Source organism: Scyliorhinus torazame, chromosome 1, assembly GCF_047496885.1.
Source record: "Scyliorhinus torazame isolate Kashiwa2021f chromosome 1, sScyTor2.1, whole genome shotgun sequence".
Lineage (NCBI taxonomy): Eukaryota > Metazoa > Chordata > Chondrichthyes > Carcharhiniformes > Scyliorhinidae > Scyliorhinus > Scyliorhinus torazame.
In genome coordinates this window covers 101,034,277-101,057,176 of record NC_092707.1, presented here as the reverse complement: position 1 = coordinate 101,057,176, position 22,900 = coordinate 101,034,277, and the positions used below count along the sequence as shown (strand labels likewise).

At 48.4% G+C, this 22,900-nt stretch overlaps 1 protein-coding gene across 1 annotated transcript in view; it reads left to right on the top strand.

Annotated features, from left to right (window-relative positions):
* The window catches only part of sxph (saxiphilin), a 364,013-nt gene that overhangs the window by 279,631 nt on the left and 61,482 nt on the right, over positions 1-22,900 (top strand). The window contains exons 7-8 of the mRNA XM_072498706.1: positions 9,274-9,431; positions 17,559-17,745. Of these exons, the coding sequence (XP_072354807.1) occupies positions 9,274-9,431; positions 17,559-17,745 (345 nt within the window). The remainder of the gene's footprint in view (positions 1-9,273; positions 9,432-17,558; positions 17,746-22,900) is intronic.

The window sequence follows — 22,900 nt, the reverse complement described above, 5'->3', positions numbered from 1 at the left end:
AAGAGGCTGGAAGCACCAGGCCTCAGCATCAGGATTAAATATGTTCCATCGAATTTGAGCTGCCTGGCTTCCTGAATGAGATTCCCGAAACATGGCAGCCAGATCTCAAACCCGCCTGGGAACTTCTCCGTCACCTTGGGAGACACCAGGCACCACTGGGCTCCTTCATCCTCACCCGAGCCCCTTAGGATGGACGACAGCCATGCAACAGGAACTCAGCCGTGTCAGAAGAACCTCCTTGTGCGCCACTATCACCTCCATAAAGACGCCTCAAAACTCTTAAAACGTCCTGCATCACAGAGCCAAGACTATCAGACGGATCATCTTCACCACCAGCAGCCATCATCTGTCTGCGTGCACGCATCGTCAGGATGGGAGACCACGCAAAGGAAGACGTGCCACCAAAAACCAGGCCCCACCCCAAGTCCCTCCAGTCACCATGAATCAATGAGGATTAAAGCATATTGTCTCGACTGAACAATGCTGAAACACTGACTAACAAATCTCGGCACTTAGTAAAAGCCATGTAAACCAAAAAAAGATGAAAATAAGATGTGAACAATTATAAAAACAAAGATTGAAAGATGAGCAGAGCCGGGGGGTCGTGGAAATGCAGTCACTCCTGCGCTTATATCACAACTTTTCAATTTGTTTTTGTATGTCTGTACCTATTGCGCTGAGGTACCCTCAATAACGAAGCTTAGAGATTAATCTGTAAAGAAGGCTTTATTAGACTAAGAACTATGTTAGAGCAGAGACAAGTGCTGACTGCTACACAGCCCATGAGGCAGCCCTTTATATATGGCTCACAGATGGGCGGAGCCAGAGGCAGAGTCCCCAGGGTTCCAAGCCCGGTCTTAAAGGGGACATCACCTTACATGATGATAAGGCAGTAACCGTTCATCACATTCACCCCCTGTTTAAAAAGAGTCCGGCGGGGGTGAAGTGCCATCATACGTCCATCCGTCTCGGTGGCCGGATCGTCCTCAGTGACCTCCTCAATTCGGGCAGTGGTGTGGCGGGCACGGACATCCCGGTTGAGGGCACATCCGGGAGCACAGCGGTCGGAGCTTCGGTCCGGGTCGGGGCAGGGGGACTAGGCAGGGCCAGGGGTAGAGTGCCGGCGCCGGCAGGGTGTGTAAAGGGGAGGCGCGGTAGGTGCTCACCAAGGGGGGTAGGGCCGGAAGGGGGTGTGTTGTAGGGGGCGCCGGGTCCTGCAGGGGAGCGGTGCTGGAAGGGGCGTCTGTGGTGGGGGATCCAGTGGGTGCCAGATCCCGGAGGGAAACCGCATCTTGCCTGCCGTCGGGGTACTCAACGTCGGCGTAACTGGGGTTGGCGTGGAGCAGCCGGACCCTTTCGACCAGGGGTCCGTTTTATGGCTCCTCGCGTGCCTCTGGAGAAGAACAGGTCCCGGAGCCATCAGCCAAGGTGGAAGCGATACCCCGGAGATAGACCTCCTGGGGAAGACAAACCATCGGTTGTGAGGGGTCTCATTCGTGGCCGTGCAGAGGAGCGACCTAATGGAGTGTAGGACATCGGATAGGACCTCCTGCCAGCGGGTGGTTGGGAGACTTCTCGACCGCAGGGCCAGAAGGACAGCCTTCCACACTGTCGCGTTCTCCCTCTCCACCTGCCCGTTTCCCCGAGGGTTATAACTGGTCGTTCTGCTCGAGGCGATGCCTTTGCTGAGCAGATATTGACGCAGTTCATCGCTCATGAACGATGTACCCCGGTCGCTGTGGATATAAGCGGGGAAACCAAACAGGGTGAAGATGCTGTGCAGTGCCTTTATCACGGTGGCCGAGGTCATGTCGGGACAGGGAATGGCGAATGGGAAACGGGAGAACTCATCGATCGCGGTGAGGAAATAGGCATGACGATTGGTGGACGGGAGGGGCCCCATGAAGTCCACGCTCAGTCGCTCAAAGGGACCCGAGGCCTTCACGAGCCGAACCTTGTCTGGCCGATAGAAGTGCGGTTTGCACTCTGCACAGACTTGGCAGGCCCTGACCATGGCCTTGACCTCCTTGGTTGAGTAAGGTAGGTTGTGGGACTTGATAAAATGGACGAGCTGGGTAACCCCCGGGTGGCAGAGGTCATTGTGGATGGCTTGCTGGCGGTCCTCCTGGGCTTTGGCGCATGTGCCGCGGGACAGGGCATCTGGGGGCTCGTTGAGCTCCCCTGGACGATACTTGAGTAGGTGGAGAGTTCGATCCTTCACCTCAAAATTTTATCGTTTTTTATTTTGCCCCGTTGCGTGTTATCGAACATGTAAGCGACTGACCGTTGGTCGGTGACGAGGGTAAACCTCCTACCGGCGAGGTAGTGTCTCCAGCGCCGCACAGCCTCCACAATGGCGTGTGCCTCCTTTTCGACTGCAGAGTGTCGAACCTCAGAGGCGGTGAGGGCTCGGGAGAAGAACGCTACTGGTCTACCTTCCTGATTGAGGGTAGCAGCTAGGGCGATGTCTGATGCATCGCTCTCTACCTGGAAAGGGATGGTTTCGTCCACCGCGTGCATAGCGGCCTTGATGATGTCGGCCTTGATGTGGTTGAAGGCCAATTGAGCCTCAGCCGAGAGGGGAAAAATGGTGGTCTTTAGGAGTGGGCGGGCTTTGTCCGCATACTTGGGGACCCACTGGGCATAATAGGAGAAAAGCCCCAAGCACCATTTGAGGGCCTTGAGGCTGCGGGGGAGAGGGAGTTCCTTAAGGCATGCGGTCGGGGTCGGGACCTAGGACCCCGTCTTCCACGACATAGCCGAGGATGGCCAGCCGGGTGGTGTGGAAAACGCATTTGCCCTCGTTATAGGTCAGGTTAAGGGCTTGGGTGGTCTGGAGGAACTTTATGAGGTTAGCGTCATGGTCCTGCTGGTCATGGCCGCAGATGGTGACATTGTCCAAGTACGGGTATGTAGCCCGCAAACCGTACTGGTCCACCATTTGGTCCATCGCCCTTTGAAAGGCGGAGACCCCATTTGTGACACCAAAGGGGACCCTGAGGAAGTGGAAGAGCCGGCCGGCTGCTTCGAAGGCAGTATAGGGGCGGTCTTTTGGTCGGATGGGGAGCTGGTGGTAAGCGGATTTGAGGTCAACCGTGGAAAAGACTCGGTATTGGGCGATCCGATTTACCAAATTACGCGATGCGAGGAAGGGGGTATGCATCAAGCTGCGTGAATCGGTTTATGGTCTGGCTATAATCCACGACCATCCGTTTCTTCTCCCCGGACCGGACTACCACCACTTGCGCTCTCCAAGGGCTGTTGCTAGCCTCAATGACCCCCTCTCCCAGTAAACGCTGGACCTCTGACTTGATAAAAGCCAAATCTTGGGCACTGTAGCGCCGGCTCCTGGTGGCGACGGGCTTACAGTCAGGAGTGAGGTTTGCGACTAGCGAGGGAGGTGCAACTTTCAGTGTCGCAAGGCAGCATACCGTGAGGGGGGGCAAGGGTCCGCCGAACTTCAGTGTCAGACTTCGGTGGCTGCACTGGAAATCCAGTCTGAGCAGCAGGGGGGCACAGAGGTGAGGGAGGATATAAAATTTGAAACGGGTGTATTTGGCGCCCTGGATTGAGAGATCCGCAATACAGTACCCCTTGATTTGCACTGAGTGGGACCCAGATGCGAGGGCTATGGTTTGGGATGCGGGATGGGTGCGTAGGGAGTAGCGCCTTACCGTTTCAGGGTGGATAAAGCTCTCCGTGCTCCCGGGGTCGAAGAGGCGTGCAGTGTCGCGCCCGTTGACCTGGACCTGCATCATGGAGTTCTGCAGGTGTTTTGGCGAGTTTGGTCGAGGGTGATCGTACCCACTCGCGGGTAGTCGGAGTCCTCAGCCGAGTCGGACTCGTAAAATGGCCACCGCCGTCGGCCGCACGTGTCGGGTCGAGAAGATGGACGCCGACAAGATGGCCGCTCCGATGATTCGCACGAGGCTGATAATGCATCAGAAGGGGGCGTGTCGGGTCGGTGTGCAGCAGCATTGCGAGGCCTTTGGGCCTGAGAGCCTAATTTTCTGGCCGGCTGTTCTTTGTTTTTCTGGCCCCTTGGTCTGGCCAGGCAGAGCCTCGCAAAATGTCCTTTCTTCCCGCAGTCGCTGCAGATTGCGGAGCGGGCTGGGCAGCATGGGCGTGGGTGCTGGCCCTGTCCACAGAAGTAGCACGGTGTGCCCCCATGGTGATCGGGTCGCCGAGTGGCGCAGGCCTGTAATACGGCTGAGTCGGAGGAAGTCCGGGGGGGGTGCTTGCAGAGTCCGCGGGGTACGTACCCAAGTTATGTCGGGCCACCTCCAGCAAGGAGGCGAGCGTTAGCGTGTCCTGGAGGTCATTTGCCCTGTTTTCGAGCAGCCGCTGCCGGATGTAGGTCGAGCGGATGCCGGACACGAAAACGTCTCTGATGTGCAGGTTCATATGGACTTCCCCTGTCACATCCTGATGGTCACAGTCCCTGGCAAGCGCGGTGGGTTTCTCAACAAACTCGTCTAGCGATTCCCCCGAGCGCTGCCGGCAGGTAGAGAGCAGATGCCGGGCGTGCACCTCATTGATGGGTTTGACAAACAGCTTGCGGAGTAACTCGACTGCCTCATCATAAGTTGTCGCCTTTTCGAGAGTGGCGGAGATTCTGTGACTCACCCAGGCGTGGAGTAGACGCAGCTTGCGTGGCCCCAGGATGGGAGTCTCTGTGGAGTCCAGGTAGGCCTCAAAGCACCGCAGCCTGTATTTAAAAATTTCCTTCGCCTCCGGTGTTCGTGCTTCCAGATTGAGCTTCTCTGGTTTTAGGCCTGCGTCCATCCTGAATCTAGTTTGGTCTAATAAATTGAGGTACCCTCAATAACGAAGCTTAGAGATTAAACTGTAAAGAAGGCTTTATTAGACTAAGAACTATGTTAGAGCTGAGACAAGTGCTGACTGCTACACAGCCCATGAGGCAGCCCTTTATATATGGCTCACAGATGGGCGGAGCCAGAGGTGGAGTCCCCAGGGTTCCAAGCCCGGTCTTATAGGGGACATCACCTTACATGATGATAAGGCAGAACCGTTCATCACATGCGCAGTAATAATTTTTTTAATGGTTTAATCCTTCAATGTAATAAGGATGTTTCACAGAGGTTCCTTCCTTGGGAGGTCAAAAGGGTTCTGCGGCTGGATAAGTTTGGGAAAAGCTGTGCCGGAGTATTGCAAGCAGAGATTTGTCCTGTACACGAGCTCTCCATTTGGCAGTATCTGGGATAGCAGCAGACTGGATGGCTGCCAGAATCGCCCTGTAACAGCCTTCTCTCTGTGGAGGTTCGAGAATGTCACCAGTTAGAGGTTGACTGGTTCTCTTCCGAAGAAAGCTCTTGTTCGGCCCCATTTTGAGATTTGTGCAGTTTTGTCAGAGGGTGGCTATTACTGCTCTTTGAGCAGGGGTGGAGCAATCTTCAGATAATTTAAATTATGGTGAAAAGGGAGATGTGATCTCTTAGGAAAGAGAATTAAAAATGGCAATTTAACTTCTGAAGACAGCATTGATCCATAAAAATTAGGAATTTTTGAGTAAGAAGATCCAAAATAAATGTAAAATGTGGAATTAAGACTTTAACTTTAAAATGGAACGTCAGTAAAATGGGGGAAAAATGGGGACAAAAGAATACTGTTCCAAACTGTTTTTCCTTCTGTTTACAGCAAGGACAAAACTTGTGCAATTAATCACCGAGGACTGTATTTGAAGCAAATGACCTTTTATTTGGTTATCTCTGCCTTTGGTGACTGTACCTTCAGCTGTTTGAGTCAAGAGCTATGGAATCCCCTCTCCTTCTTTAAGAGGTTCCCTTGAAACTACCTCTTTGACCTAGTTTTTGGTCACCCATCCGAGCACCACCTTATGTGAATCGTTGACAAATTTTGTCAGCTGTCAAATTCTGAAAATTTAATTTAATCTTTATTAGTGTCACAAGTAGGCTTACATTAACACTGCAATTAAGTTACTGTGAAAAGCCCCAAGACGCCACTCCGGCGCCTGTTCAGGAACACAGAGGGAGAATTCCCTATTCACCTAACAAGTACATCTTTCGAGACTTGTAGGAGGAATCCGGAGCACCCGGAGGAAACCCACGCAGACACGGGGAGAACGTGCAGACTCCACACAGACAGTGACCCAAGCCGGGAATCGAACCTGGGACCCTGGAGCTGTGAAGCAACAGTGCTAACCACTGTGCTACTGTGCTGCCATAAATAGAACCATTCAAAATAATAGCTAACATGGTGACCAGGAGGGGTACTTGAATGGTCAGCATTTAATGGGAATGAGCACGAGGGAGGAGGAGGTGAGTCACATACTCATGATGCGCTCAGATAGGACAGAGGAAATAGGATAGAAATGTGTGAATCGTGCGAGTTCAGGGATACGGCAGTGGGAAGCTTTACAGGAACTTTGACCCAGCGGGTTAATGGAAGGGAGGGAAGTGGCAGGGGCAGCTGATAGATTGATCTTAGTGACAAAGAAATTCATGAGCTCCTCACACTTGTTGTTGGAGGCGAGAGTGGAGGAGACAGGGGAGAGTTGGAGTTGCTGCTCGGAATGAGCCAGTGTCGGGCGTCGCGGCAGCCTGCCAGAGGATACTGAGAGAGGCAGCGAGGGAAATTTCCCACTTACCCAGGAGGGAGTCACGCCTGTGACAACAGCAGAGAGTAGGTAGGATGTGGAGTACTGAAGGGCTGGGAATTGGGAGGAAAGAGAATCTGAGAGGGGAGAAATGAAAGGAGGTATGACAAAGGGCAGCACGGCAGCACAGTAGTTAGCACAGTTGCTTCACAGCTCCAGGGTCCCAGGTTCAATTCCCCGCTGGGTCACTGTCTGTGCGGAGTCTGTAAGCTCTCCCCGTGTCTGCGTGGGTTTGCTCCGGGTGCTCCCACAGTCCTATAATGTGCAGGTTAGGTGGATTGGCCATGCTAAATTGCCCTTAGTGTCCAAAAAGTTTGGGTGGGGTTACTGGGTTACGGGGATAGAGTGACGGTGTGGGCTTGGGTAGGCTGCTCTTTCCAAGGGCCGGTGCAGACTCGATTGGCCGAATGGCCTCCTTCTGCACTGTAAATTCTATGATTCTATGAATAACTAAGAGTGGTCGAGGTGTGGGAAAGAGAATAGAAGTAAAAAACTGGGCAAAAGTGGAAATAGAATGGTAGGTCCAGAGGAGCAGCACAATGCACATGTGAATGGATCCCCGGAAAAGTCAAGTTACATAGGCCTGGTTACTGAAGAATTAGGATATATAAAACTTGACAGTAAATGAGTAATAGTTTGTAGATAATCAGAAGGAATCCAAAATAATGGGCGGGATTCTGCGGGAATCGGCGGGGCGGGCAACTCCGGCGGGATGGAGTGGCGTGAACCACTCCGGCGTCGGGCCGCCCCAAAGGTGCGGAATCCTTCGCACCTTCGGGGCTAGGCCGGCCCCGGGAGTGGTTTGCGCCCTGCCAGCCGGCGTGGAAGGGGCTTGGCGCAACGCCAACCGGCGCCGAAGGGTCTCCGCCGGCCGGCGCGAGTTGGCACATGCGCGGGAGCGCCAGCGTGTGCTGCCGTCATCCCAGCGCATGCGCGGGAAGGTTCGTCTCCGCATCGGCCATCGCGGAGGACCACAGCGGCCGATGCGGAGGAATAGAGTGCCCCCACAGCACAGGCCCACCCCCAGATCGATGGGCCTCCATCGCAGGCCAGGCCACCGTGGGAGCATCTCCCAGGGCCTGATCCTCCCGCGCCCCCTCGAGAACCCTGGAGGCCGCCCGCACCACCAGGTCCCGCCAGTAAGGACCTACTTCAATTTACGCCGGCAGGACTGGCAAAAAACGGGCGGCCAATCGGCCCATTGCGGGCCAGAGAATCGCCAGGGGGGGCCATTACCAGCGGCCGCCGACCAGCGCGGCACGATTCCCGCCCCCGCCAAATCCCCAGCGCCGGAGAATTCGGCAGCGGGCGGGGGCGGGATTCACGCCACCCCCGGCGGGGGGTCGGAGAATCCCGCCCAAGGTCTGGGGTCCCTTCACGCCCTGTTGAGTTCCTTCGAAGGCTATGGGTGAAATTGTGGAGGGGCAGGAGCGGGGCCTAAAAATGCAATCGTTTTGAGACTTGGGCGGCAAGATGGCAGATGGAATTTAATCCGGACAAATGTGAGGTAATGAATTTTGGAAGGTCTAATATAGATCGGGAATATACAGTGAATGGTAGAACCCTCAAGAGTATTGACAGTCAGAGAGATATTGATGTACAGGTCCACAGGTCACTGAAAGGGGCAACACAGTAGAAGGTAGTCAAGAAGGCATACGGCATGCTTGCCTTCATTGGCCGGGGCATTGAGTATAAAAATTGGCAAGCCATATTGCAGCTGTATAGAACCTTAGTTAGGCCACACTTGGAGTATAGTGTTCAATTCTGGTCGCCACACTACCAGAAGGATGTGGAGGCTTTAGAGAGGGTGCAGAAGAGATTTACCAGGATATTGCCTGGTATGGAGGGCATCAGCTATGAGGAGAGGTTGAATAAACTTGGTTTGTTCTCACTGGAACAAAGGAGGTTGAGGGGTGACCTGATAGAGGTCTACAAAATTATGAGAGGCATAGACAGAGTGGATGGTCAGAGACTTTTTCCCAGGGTAGAGGGGTCAATTACTAGGGGGCATAGGTTTAAGGTGCGAGGGGCAAGGTTTAGAGGAGATGTACGAGGTACGTTTTTTACACAAAGGGTAGTGGGTGCCTGGAACTCGCTGCCGGAGGAGGTGGTGGAAACAGGGACGATAGTGAAGTTTAAGGGGCATCTTGACAAATACATGAATAGGATGGGAATAGAGGGTTACGGACCCCGGAAGTGTAGAAGATTTTAGTTTAGACGGGCAGCATGGTCGCCGCAGGTTTGGAGGGCCGAAGGGCCTGTTCCTGTGCTGAAATTTTCTTTGTTCTTTTATTCAATGAGCTCTTTAAAGACTTTGGCAGGACTGGAAAATCATGCTGATGGGCAGGGCCATAAAATTCAGCTCTATAACTTTAAAAAATAAATTTAGAGTACCCAATAATATTTTCCAATGAAGGGGCAAGCGTGGCCAATCTACTTAGCCTGCACATCTTTGGATTGTGAGGGTGAGACTCACGCAGACACGGGCAGAATGTGCAAACTCCACACTGCCAGTGACCCGAGGCCGGGATTGAACCCAGGTCCTCGGCACCGTATGGCAGCAGTGCTAACCACTGCTCCACCGTGCCGCCCCAATTCCACTCTATAACAAGCGATTGTCTCATTATTCTCCTCAGCATCAGAAGCGATCAAGTACAAGCTGCTTTGCACAGATGGAACCCAGGCCGATCTCAAGGACTTCAGGAAATGTAATCTTGGGCGAGGGCCCGGCAATGCTATCGTGACCAGATACAACTACAGAAAGACGACACGGAAATTTCTTGCTGTGGCTCAGGTACATTAACTTGCTGCTATGTGGTAGGATCAGGACTGTTTTATTTGATTAATGATCTGTCTGTTAAAAATTATGTGGTAACTTAGAATCATAGAACGGTTACAGCAGCACTGGCTCTCTGCAAGAGCAATTCACCTAGCCTGTTCGCCTACCTTATCCTTGCACATTTTTTCTCTTCAGATTTTGAAAGCCATGTTTGAATCTGTCTCCATTATACTTTTAGGAAGTGCATTCTAGATCCCAACCACTCTCCTCATGTTGCTGTTTCTTCTTTTGCCAATCACCTTAAATCTGTGTCTATTAGTTTTTGATCCTTTGACTGATGGGACCAGTTCCCCTACTTTCTACTTTCCAGATCCTTCGTGATTTTGACACATCTATCAAATCTGCTTTTAAATCTTCTCTTCTCCCAGGAGGACAGCTTCAGCTTCTCCAATTTATCCACACAATGTAAGTTCCCCATCCCTGAACCAATTCTCATGAATTTTTCATGCCTTCACGTCCCTCCTAAAGTGTGGTGCCTAGAATTGAACGCAATGTTCCAGTTGAGGCCGAATCAGTATTTTACAAAGGGTCATCATAATGTCCTTGTTTTTGTGCTCCATGCTTCTATTTATAAAGTGTAGGATTCCCTCAGCTTTATCAAGCACTTTTTCTACCAGCCCTTCAATGATTTGTGCACATTTAGTCCCAGGTCCCTCTGCTCCTGTATCCCCTGTAGAATTGCCCCCTTCATTTTAAACTACCTCCCCTCATTTTTCCCACTAAAATAAATCACTGCACATTTCTAGGACTTAAAGGACTACGGCAGTTTTCCATGAAAAGTGTTTGGTAAATGCTTGAAGAATCAGTGTGGTATTGAGATAGAACGCATCATTTTTCACTTGCATGTGTTTTTATTAAGATGAATATGACACATGATTATATTCAAGATGCGCTAAGCGACTTGTTATAGAGACAAGTTTTTTTTCTAATTCCCCCCTTAAAACATAGTGATCACAAAGAAACCTGGCTGTAAATTTTTCACTTGACATTTGGTGCAGATATTTAAACTTCAACCTTGGGAGGCAGACATCAAGTCTGGAGTTTATTGTCCATCCCTAGTTGTTCATGAGAAGGTGGTGGTGAGCTGCCTTCTTGAACCGTGCCTGTGTGCACAGCTAGTCGAATCACTAACTTTCGGAGCCTGATGAAGGAGCTGCGCTTCGAAAGCTAGTGATTCAAAACAAACCTGTTGGACTTTAACCTGGTGTAAGACTTCTTACTGTGTCCACCCCAGTCCAATGCCGGCATCTCCACATCATGTCTGTGTTGAGTTTGCACTTTTCCCCATGTGTCTGCGTGGGTTTCCTCCGGGTGCCCCGGTTTCCTCCCACAGTCCAAAGATGTGCAGGTTAGGTGGATTGGCCACGCTAAATTGCCCCTTAGTGTCCAAAAGGTTAGGTTACTGGGATAGGGTGGAAGCTTTGGCTTAAGTAGGGTGCTCTTTCCAAGGGCTGGTGCAAACTTGATGGGCTGAATGGCCTCCTTCTGCACTGTAAACACTTTGATTCAATGAGACTGCCCTCACTTGGTTCTGCTCTTACCTATTGAATTTTAGCTGGAGAATCGCCTCCAATGGTTTTACTTGCTGCTCCAATACCATTACTTCTGCAGTTACCCAAGGATCCATTATTGGCCCTCTCTTCTTTGTCATCTAAATGCAACTGCTCAGCAACATTTCTGGGTCCTCCAAGAACACATCATTGGATTGGGTATGTACACTGACAACAGCCAGCTTGAACTCAACACTACCTCGCTCGACACCTGCACTACCTCTGAATCCTCACGTTGTTTGTCTTGGATATTCTACAATTTCAGCCAATTAAAAATTCGGCTGGGGGGCTCAAATGTTCCCTTGCAACCCATTCCATCCCCTAATCCACCACTGTCTCAGGCTGAACCACACTGTTCACAAACTTGTCGCTCGATTTGATTCCAAGCTTGAGTTTCTAAGCCCACACGCCATCCACCACAAAGACTGCCTATTTTAACCTTCACATCATTGCCCCTCTTTGCCCTGCCTCAGTCTATCCGCTGCTGAAACCCTCATCCATCCCTGTGTCACCTAGAGATTCAACTATTCTAATGCTCCACTGGCCTGTCTCCCACTCAGTAGCCTTCATTGAATTTAGGTTATCCAAAACATTGTTGCCCACATCTATCTACTACTATGTTCCAATCTCTCTGCAGCTTCACTCATCCCTGACTCTGTAATATCTCCCAGCCCTACACAGCTCCAGAATCTCTGCCTCACACATCCTCAGTTTTAATTGCTTCAACATTGGTGGCTGCGCCGTCAGGTTTCCTAGATCCTATGCTCTGGAATTACCTCCCTAAGCTTCTCCATATCTCTTGAAATAAAAACAGAAAATGCTGGAAAATCTCAGCAGGTCAGGCAGCATCTGAGGAGAGAGAAACAGACTTAACGCTTCGAGTTCAATAGAACTCTTCTTCACAACTGGAGAGGTCCTTCTCCTGTAAGATACTCTTTAAAACTAAGCTTCTGTTCATCTGTCCTCATATCTCCTTCTGTGGCTCAGTGCCGAATGTTGTATCATAATGACTCCTGAGAATGTTATGGACGAGGCCTTTTCTGAACCCCAAAATGTATCATGGAGCTCAACCAACCTCACCCTTTAATGGATTTGTTGCTTTTCTGAGCACACGGCTTGATCCCTAGGTGTGGGATTACAATTATGGACACGTGGGTTTTTAAACACAAAACACTGTTTGTTCCATGAACTCAACTTAACATCTTAAATAAACATTGGATCTCTTAACACCTCTTACTTCAAAGATAACTCAGAAAATATTGCAACAGTAAATAACTCCTTAAAATGTTCCTTCAAACTTCCAAGAGAATTAACACCTTTAAACAGTATCACATCAGATTAAAGGATATATATAGTTTCTGTAGAATGGCAGAGATATATTAGCTTGGTTGATTTCAGCTCCAGCACCTTGCTTTTCTTCATGCAGCTCTCTGGAAACCCACAGACACACCCAAACTGCTTTCTCAAACCTGGCTTTCTACTTTTTAATCAGCTCACAGCAAAACAGCCAGGCACTTTTAAACTGCTCTCAGCAAAACCAGCCAGGTTCTTTTTTTAGCTGCTCTCAGCAAAACCCGCCAGGTTCTTTTCAAAAACTGAAACTAAAAACCTGCAAAACACCGACTGCAAAATGGCTGAACTGAGCTGAGTCCCACCCACTCTATGACATCATGTCTTAAAGTTACCCTCACATGACACCTCCCCCCAGAAAAAAAACCCATCAACTTCAAGATGGTTTCATTTTTCACTTTTGCACCATCCACTAAGAAATGTACACCGTAAATATACTTTTTCGTTTAAAAAAAAACAACACATGCCAACAGGTATAATAATATAGTCCATTTTTCTTTCTTCTGCTTCCTCCAACCGAAATCCTTCTCGATTGACAGTCTCTTTGAACAAAGTCTCTGCACGATCCATCCATTCCTCTACTCCTCGGCAATTCTCTTTAGAATCAGATACTTTAGTTCAATCTGACCACAGAGTCTCTTGCAATTCTCCAATATAGGAACATTGGTTACCACAGCTTTCAGGCAGTCAAATGCCTGTTGGAAGTCCGCTGTCCATTGAACTTTTTTAGGTATCTTTAGCAAGTCCATCAGTGGAGTAATCACGCCACAAAACCTTTGCACAAAGGTTCGAACAAATCCACTCATGCTAAGAAATCACATTATTTCCCTTCGTCTTGAGGGTATCGGAAATTCCTCAAGGAAAGTGATTCGGGCTTCTCCAAATTCACTTTCAGCTAGGTTCATCAGCAAACCCGCCACCTGAAGTCGATCGAAGAACTCCATACGATGGTTTAAATGTTCTTTCCATGTCTGGAAGTTGGAAATAAAAGCAGATTGTCCCACTTTCTCCATGCAATCCTCCAAATGTGGGATAGGATAAGAGTCCATTCTTGTAACTGCATTCACCTTTCGATAGTCCACACACAACCATTGGGTACCATCGGGTCTAGGTACCATCACTATGGGTGAGCTCCATTGGCTGCAACCCACTTCAGTTATGCCATTCTTCAGCATACTCTCAATCTCTTTGTTAACCTGTGTCAATTTTAAAGGATTAAGTCTAGATGGATGTTGTTTGATAGGAACAGCAGTTCCCACATCTACGTCATGTATAGCCATTTTAGTACTTCCCAATTTATCTCTACAAACTTGCCCATGTGATATCAATAACTCTTTCAGGTCAGTTCGTTTTCCCTCTGGAAGGTAATTTAACAATTTATCCCAATTTTTAAGAACATCCTCATTTTCCAATTTAATTTGAGGTATGTCAAATTCACAGTCATCTGGATTTGGTTCGTCACTTTGAGTTAGAATCATAAAATCCTCCTATTTCTCTCCTTCCCTTTCAAAGTACCTTTTAAGCATATTCACATGACACACTCAGTGAGTTTTCCTTCTGTCTGGTGTTTTTACCACATAATTCACCTCACTTAATTTCCTTTCAATCTGATACGGTCCACAAAACCTAGCTTTTAAAGGCTCCCCTACCACTGGTAACAACACTAAAACTTTATCCCCACTGGCAAAACTACGAACTTTGGATTTCTTGTCCGCTACCTGTTTCATCACATTTTGTGCAACTTTCAAATGTTGTCTAGCCAATTCACCTGCTCTATTTAGTCGTTCCCTAAAATTTGACACGTAATCCAATAGTGTAATTTCCGATTTCTCACCCACCAATTTTTCCTCAATCAATTTAAGTGGTCCTCTTACCTCATGACCAAAAGTTAGTTCAAAAGGACTAAATTTGGTAGACTCATTAGGTGCATCCCTAATTGCAAACAATACGAATGGAATTCCTTTATTCCAATATTCTGGATAATCTTGACAATACGCCCTCAACGTTGTCTTTAATGTCTGATGCCACCTTTCTAACGCTCCCAGCCATTCTGGATGGTACGCAGTTGATTTAAATTGTTTTATTCCTAAGCTATCCATAACTTCTTTGAATAACTTTGAGGTAAAATTTGATCCTTGATCCGATTGAATTTCTATGGGTAGTCCATATCTAGTAAAGAATTTAAGTAACTCCTCCACAATCCTTTTAGCTGTAATATTACATACTGGAATGAGCTCTGGAAACCTAGTAGACACATCCATTACAGTCAAAAGATATTGATTCCCACTTTTTGTTTTAGGAAGCGGTCCTACACAATCGATTAGGATCCTTGTAAAAGGTTCCTCAAATGCTGGAATGGGTATTAAGGGCGCTGGTTTTATCACTGCTTGAGGTTTCCCTATCCCTTGACATGTGTGACATGATTGACAAAATTTAACTACATCTTTATGTAGTCCAGGCCAATAAAAAAGTTTCCGAATTTTAGCTTGAGTTTTCCTTATTCCCAAATGACCGCCCACTAGTACCTCATGTGCAACTCGCAACACCCCCTTTCTATACCCTACCGGCAATACTACTTGATGAACTTCTGCCCACTTTTCATCCGCCTGCATATGTACAGGTCTCCATTTTCTCATCAAGAATATATATAGTTTCTGTAGAATGGCAGAGATATATTAGCTTGGTTGATTTCTGCTCCAGCACCTTGCTTTTCTTCATGCAGCTCTCTGGAAACCCACAGACACACCCTCAAACCTGGCTTTCTACTTTTTAATCAGCTCACAGCAAAACAGCCAGGCACTTTTAAACTGCTCTTAGCAAAACCAGCCAGGTTCTTTTTTAGCTGCTCTCAGCAAAACCAGCCAGGTTCTTTTCAAAACTGAAACTAAAAACCTGCAAAACACCGACTGCAAAAATGGCTGAACTGAGCTGAGCCCCACCCATTCTATGACATCACTGTTTTCTTAAAGGTACATTGCTTAAACATCATGTCTTAAAGGTACCCTCACATGACAAGAAGCACAGTGGGATGTTTTACTATGTTAAAAGTGCTATATAAATGCAAGTTGTTGTCGCTGTTGATTCTGCTTCAGCTGGGAACAGTCATAAAATGACATTGCCAATTTTGAGAATCACATTATGTGATATTATTAAGTAAATACAGCGGTGGCACCAGGGGCTGTGTGTTGGAGGCGTAGTATTTCCTTCACATTCTCCTCCAGTGTCTGAACAGCTTCCCCCACAAAGATGGCCACAAGTGGTCACATGTCAGACTGATGAGGAATCAGTGCAACCAGGATCAGCTGTGCAGCCTGATCAGACTATATAAGCAGAGCACTGAGCCGTGAATGAGGAAAAGGTGGAGTTGGTGAGGTTGCAGAACTGTGTGTGCACAGTTAGGCTTGAGTTAGGTGTTCATTTCCTTTTTCTGCTTTGGTGAGTGTCTGAAGACCTGTAAATAAACATTTGTCTCTATATTGTATCTTAACAATTGTGAGTTCTAGAACTGAGAGAACTGCACCCACCTATTGCAATCCCATGCCCCGACAACATCACAATACTTAACATGTTTGTATCAAACTCCTAACAAAGTTAATAAGTTAGCATAAATGTTTAAATTTCTTGGAGTAGGATAAACCGGAAAAATTAGAATCCTAGACTTTTGCAGCACATCAGAATCTCATTGGGTAGAGGTCTCTGGATAATCTGTTGGGACTCCAGCAAATAGTTTGCAGGGAGTCCCTGAGAAAAGGGGTAAACAATATTGGAAGAGACTCCTGCGGAAAGGGTATCCCATTCGATCTGTGCATTTCCCTGCTGGGACAATCCAAAATTAAGCCCGTCGCCCCATTTGCTCAGTCATTCATCAATTTGATACTAACTCATTGAGCTTTTGGATGCTAACGTCTGGTATTTTCCATGGCCACTACACTTAATAAAATAATTTGAGGTAAAGTTGTTTTGAAGCTGTGTAATGCTTTACTTGGAGTACATAGAACATACAGTGCAGAAGGAGGCCATTCGGCCCATCGAGTCTGCACCAACCCACTTAAGACCTCACTTCCACCCTATCCCCGTAACCCAATAACCCCTCCTAACCTTTTTTGGTCATTAAGGGCACTTTTATCATGGCCAATCCACCTAACCTGCACGTCTTTGGACTGTGGGAGGAAACCGGAGCACCCGGAGGAAACCCACGCAGACACGGGGAGAACGTGCAGACTCCGCACAGACAGTGACCCAGCAGGGAATCTAACCTGGAACCCTGGTGCTGTGAAGCCACAGTGCTAATCACTTGTGCTACCATGCTGCCCGAAGTATACTTGGGTTTCCTGGAAGTAGACACCACGACTACTTGGACAACCCACTCCTACAGCAAGCAATGTTAATATCATTGAGGAAACCTATGCAGGTCGTGGCTTGTGATACTCTCTTTCCTGTGGGAGTCAATGTCAGCTGCATAGCACCATGTACAGATTTTATACCCATAGAATCTTCTAGCACAAAAGGAGGCTATTTGACCCATCATGCCTGCCTTAGCTCTTTGTAAGAAGTATCCAATTAATCCCTTCTTCCCCAAACCCTGCAGATTTCATTTTTTAAGTGTGTGTCCAATTTCTGTTTTTCAAGTTACTGTTGAATCTGGTTCTGGGGCGGCACAGTGGTTAGCACTGCTGCCTCATGGTACGGAGGACCCGGGTTTGATCCCGGCCCGGGTCACCGTCCGTGTGGAGTTTACACATTTTCCCTGTGTCTGCGTGGTCTCTTCCCCACAACCCAAATATGTGCAGGGTAGGTGGATTAGCCACACTAAACTGTCCCTTAATCACAAGAAAAATTGGGTACATTAATTTTATTAAATATAAAGAAAGAAAGAAAAATAAAATAAAAAATTCTCAACCTCCCCCTACTGTTTTTTTTTGTAATAATTAATTTAAATCTGTATTTTTGGGTTACCTTCCTGCCAATTTCTCCTCATTTACTCCATCAAAACTCCATATGGTTTTGAACGCCTCAATCTCTCCCTAAATTCCTCCCCTCTGAGAAGGGATACTCCAGTTTCTCCACAGAACTGAAGTAATTGAGACTTGATCAGAAGATGTTCCAGAAGTAAGATCCTTGTTCTGTCACAGTTAATGTTCAGGAACTAGGTTTGGAGCTAATAGCTCGGTGCTTATTGCAGCATCTCTTTGGGAGAAATGGAAAGCAGTCGCGACGATTCCAATTATTCAGCTCGGCCGGCTTCAACGGGAGAAACCTGCTGTTTCAAGATGCCACTGAGAAGCTCCTGCTTCTTTCAGATGATGCTGATATCAACCAGGTGCTGGGGTTGGACTACATAGCTCTGCTGAAAGGGCTGGGACATGGAGGTAATGCTGTCTCCCAATGTAACGTTTTTGTCAGATGACCTATTTATATTACAAGAACACTTGTAGCTAAAGCTATAAATGATTTATTAACATTAGCTGTGGGTCAAGTATATATAAAACAACAGATGATTAACAGTATGATCATGCACAAGCAACCTCTCTCCCAGCTCCCTAGTCAGTCTGAGGTCACCTGACTCTAACATTCACTTATAAACTAATGAGACTCCTGGTGGTCAGTCGGTGAATTACAACACAACCATGATAGCACTAAATCCCACAGCTACAGTTTAACATCTAACACATTTCTCCCTTTCTTTAGTTCTGATGGAGCCAAACGGACTTGAATCGGTTAACTCTGTTGTCTCTCCCTATTGATGCTGCCTATGCTATACTATGAAGAGAGATTGGTTAGAGTGGGGTTGTTTTCCTTGGAGCAGAGGAGACTGAGGGGGGATGATTGAGATGTATAAAATTATGAGGGGTACAGATAGAGTAGACAGGAAGAAATGTTTCCCTTTGATAGATGGATCAACGACCAGGGGGCATAGATTTAAGGTAAGGGACAGGAAGTTTCGAGGGGATTTGAGGAAAAACCTTTTCACTCAGAGAGTGATGGTAGTCTGGAATTCACTGCCTGAATTGGTAGCAGAGGCAGAGACCTTCATTACATTTGAGAAGTATTTAGATGTGCATTTGCAATGCCAAGGCTATACAAGGTTGTGGGCAAGGTGCTGAAAAATGGGATTAGAATAGTTAGGTGATTGTTTTTGACTGGCACAGATGAGATGGGTCAAAGGGCCTTTTCTGCACTGTCGACATAGAACATACAGTGCAGAAGGAGGCCATTCGGCCCATCGAGTCTGCACCAACCCACTTAAGCCCTCACTTCCACCCTATCCCTGTAACCCAATACCCCTCCTAACCTTTTTTTGAACACTAAGGGCAATTTAACATGGCCAATCCACCTAACCTGCACATCTTTGGACTGTGGGAGGAAACCAGAGCACCCGGAGGAAACCCACGCAGACACGGGGAGAACGTGCAGACTCCGCACAGACAGTGACCCAAGCCGGGAATCAAACCTGGGACCCTGGAGTTTTTATGGCACATAACCCATCCTAACAAAGTGTGTTGTAAATCTATCCTATTGTGCTGTTACAGAAGAAAGCTATATGAATGTGTGCAGGCGCAGGCTCTTTTGACAATGCTCACCAATTACTTATTTGCTTCAAGACTTTGAAAATTGCTGATATACAGTTTCTACAAAATATCCTCCATGTTTCGCTTTATTCCAATCAATTGTCATCTTCGTTTGAGAAAATATTTCAATTCAATTCTGCCATTCGCAACCTATCTACCAGAGCTGTGCTCCTGCTCCCAGCTTATAAGCAAAAACTGAAGCGGGAGAATCCATCAAAGAAAGTCGTGCATTGTTGGTCTGAGGAATTGGATGATCTCCTACGGGACTGCTTAGAGTCAGTGGACTGGTCAGTATTTTAAAACTCTGCGACCAGCCTGAACGAGTACGCCACTACAGTAACTGACTTCATTAGTAAGTGTGTAGAAGACTGTGTGCAAAAGAAGCAAATCCAGGTGTTTCCCAACCGGAAGCCCTGGATGAACAGGGATATCCACTGCTTGCTGAAGTCTAGGTCTGAGGCGTTCAAGTCAGGCGACCCTAACCTATACAAGGAAGCCAGATATGATCTAATTAAGGAAATCGATCAAAGATGCCAAAAGACAGTACCGGACCAAGCTCGAGTCCCAGGCTAGCCCCACGGACCCCCGCCAACTATGGCATGGTCTGCAAGACATAACGGGCTACAAGATGAAGGCATGTAAAATCGCCGGCTCCAACACACCCCTCACTGATGAGCTCAACGCATTCTATGCCCGCTTTGAGCAAGAGGTCAGCGAGAGCGTGCTCTCCACCCCAGAAGCCTCGGATGAACTTGTATCCAAGGTCACCATTGCAGATGTCAGAGCAGCCTTCTCGAAGGTCAACCCACGGAAAGCCACTGGCCCGGATGGGGTACCTGGACGAGCACTCAGGTCTTGCGCGGATCAGCTGGCGGGGGTATTCGCAACATCTTCAACCTCTCTTTACAACAATCTGAGGTCCCTATCTGCTTCAAGATGACGACCATCATCCCTGTAGCAATGAAAAGCCAAGCAGCGTGCCTTAATGATGATTGTCCAGTTGCTCTGACATCCATCATCATGAAGTGCTTCGAATGGTTAGTCATGGCACGAATCAACTCCAGCCTCCTGGATTGCCTTGATCCACTACAGTTCGCCTACTGCTGCAACAGGTCCACAGCAGACGCCATCTCCATGGCCCTGCACTCTACCCTGGAACACCTAGATAACAAAGACACCTATGTCAGGCTCCTATTTATTGACTACAGCTCAGCCTTCAACACTATTGACGAAACTCATCTCCAAACTCCATGGCCTGGGCCTCAGCTCCTCCCTCTGTGACTGGATCCTAAACTTCTTAACCCACAGAACACAATCAGTAGGGATAAGCAACAACACTTCCTCCACGATCATCCTCAACACCGGTGCCCCACAAGGCTGCATCCTCAGCCCCCTACTGTACTCCTTGTACATCTATGACTGTGAGGCCAAATTCCCCTCCAACTCGATTTTCAAATTTGCTGATGACACCACCATAGTGGGTCGGATTTCAAACAATGACGAGACAGAGTACAGGAATGAGATAGAGAATCTGGTGAACTGGTGCGACGACAATAATCTCTCCCTCAATGTCAACAAAACGAAGGAGATTGTCATTGACTTCAGGAAGCGTAGAGGAGAACATGCCTCTGTCTACATCAATGGGAACGAAGTAGAAAGGGTCGAGAGCTTCAAGTGTTTAGGTGTCCAGATCACCAACAACCTGCCCTGGTCCCCCCATGCCGACCCTATAGTTAAGAAAGCCCACCAATGACGCTACTTTCTCAGAAGACGAAGGAAATTTGGCATGTCAGCTACAACTCTCACCAACTTTTACAGATGCACCATAGAAAGCATTCTTTCTGGTTGTATCACAGCTTGGTATGGATCCTGCTCTGCCCGAGACCACAGGAAACTACAAAAGGTTGTGAGTGTAGCCCAATCCATCACGCAAACCAGCCTTCCATCCATCGACTCTGTCTACAATTCCCACTGCATCATGACTCACATATTTCTCTTTCCCTTTCACTCCTTTGATTATAAATGCTGTCATCATGATGATTTGTATTGGGTGTAAATGGTTAGGAAGGAAATAAATGTATGCAGGTGGTGAGCATTAACTGGACATTCTCCTGAGCCCCCTTAAAATGGAAACAGACTAAAACTGCGGCGCTGCTTCATGTTCCCAACTGGATGTGATTTTTTAAAAATCTATTTCACTTCCAATTTCCACCTCTATCACCTTCACATGGTCCATCTCTGACATAGTCTTGCAGAGGAGCCGTTTGACAATGTGGACGCCCTTTTCCGCTTTGCCATTGGATTGGGGGTGCAGGGGACTGGATGTCACATGCACAAAGTTGTACCTGCTGGCAAAGTTGGACCATTCCTGACTCGCGAAGCAGGGGCCATTGTCCGACATCACAGTGAGTGGAATGCCGTGACGAGCAAAGGTCTCCTTGCAGGCACGATGTGATGTCGTGCAGGCATACGACCTCTGGGTAGTTCGAAAAATAGTCTACAATCAGAACATAGTCCCTGCCGAGCGCATGGAACAGGTCAACACTTACCTTAGACCAAGGGGACCTGACCAACTCATGGGGCTGTAGGGTCTCACGTGGTTGGGCCGGCGGGAACCGCTGACAGGTGGGGCAGTTGAGCACTGTGTTGGCGATGTCCTCATTGATGCCGGGCCAGTACACAGCCTCGCGGGCCCTCCGTCGGCACTTCTCCACGCCAAGATGGCCCTCGTGTAGCTGTTCCAAAACGAGCTGGCGCATGCTGTACGGGATCAAGATGCAGTCCAGCTTGAGGAGGACACCATCGACTACTGCCAGATCGTCTCTGATATTGTAGAACTATGGGCATTGGCCCTTGAGCCACCCGTCCGTCATGTGACGCATGACACGCTGTAATACGGAGTCAGCCCCAGTCTCGCGGCGAATGTGGACAAGGCGTTCATCCGTGGCCGGCAGATTGGAGGCCATGAAGGCTACATGGGCGTCAACCTGGCAGACGAACCCCTCTGGGTCACACAGGGTGTTGACTGCCCTGCACAGAGCGTTGGCTATGATCAGGTCCTTGCCCGGCGTGTATAGGAGCTGGAAATCGTACCACCAGAGTTTAAGCAGAATGCGCTGGAGGCGAGGGGTCATATTATTCAGGTATTTTTGTATAATGTTGATCAGCGGGCGATGGTCGGTCTCGACAGTGAATTGGGGGAGGCCGTACACGTAATCATGAAATTTGTCGACCCCAGTCAACAGGCCCAGGCACTCCTTTTCGATCTGCGCGTAGCGCTGTCCCGTGACGCATATGCAACGGGGGCCCATGATGAGGCCTTATCGCGTTGCAGGAGCACCGCCCCAATGCCGGATTGGCTGGCATCCGGTGAAATTTTTGTTTCCTTCGTGGGATCAAAAAATGCCAATACCGGGGCCGTGGTAAGCTTGGTCTTAAGCTCCTCCCATTCGCGCTTGTGGGCGGGAAGCCATTGGAAGTCTGTCGTCTTCCTGACCAGGTTCCGGAGAGCTGTGGTATGGGAGGCGAGGTTGGGGATGAACTTCCCCAGGAAGTTGACCATGCCCAAAAATTGGAGGACTGCCTTCTTATCCGCTGGCTTCTGCATGGCCGTGATGGCCGCCACCTTGTCCGCATCCGGCCGCATACCCAACCGGGAGATGTGGTCCCCTAGGAACTTGAGTTTCGTCTGGCCGAAGGAACACTTGGCTCTGTTGAAGCGAAGGCCTTGGTCCCGTATTCGTTTGAAAACGCGCTGGAGGCGACTGATATGCTCCTGCGGGGTGGTGGACCAAATGATGATGTCGTCAACATAGACGCGCACACCCTCAATGCCCTCCATCATTTGCTCCATGATCCGGTGGAATACTTCTGAAGCCGATATAATCCCAAACGGCATCCTGTTGTAGCAGTATCTGCCAAACGGGGTATTAAAGGTACACAGCTATCTGCTGGA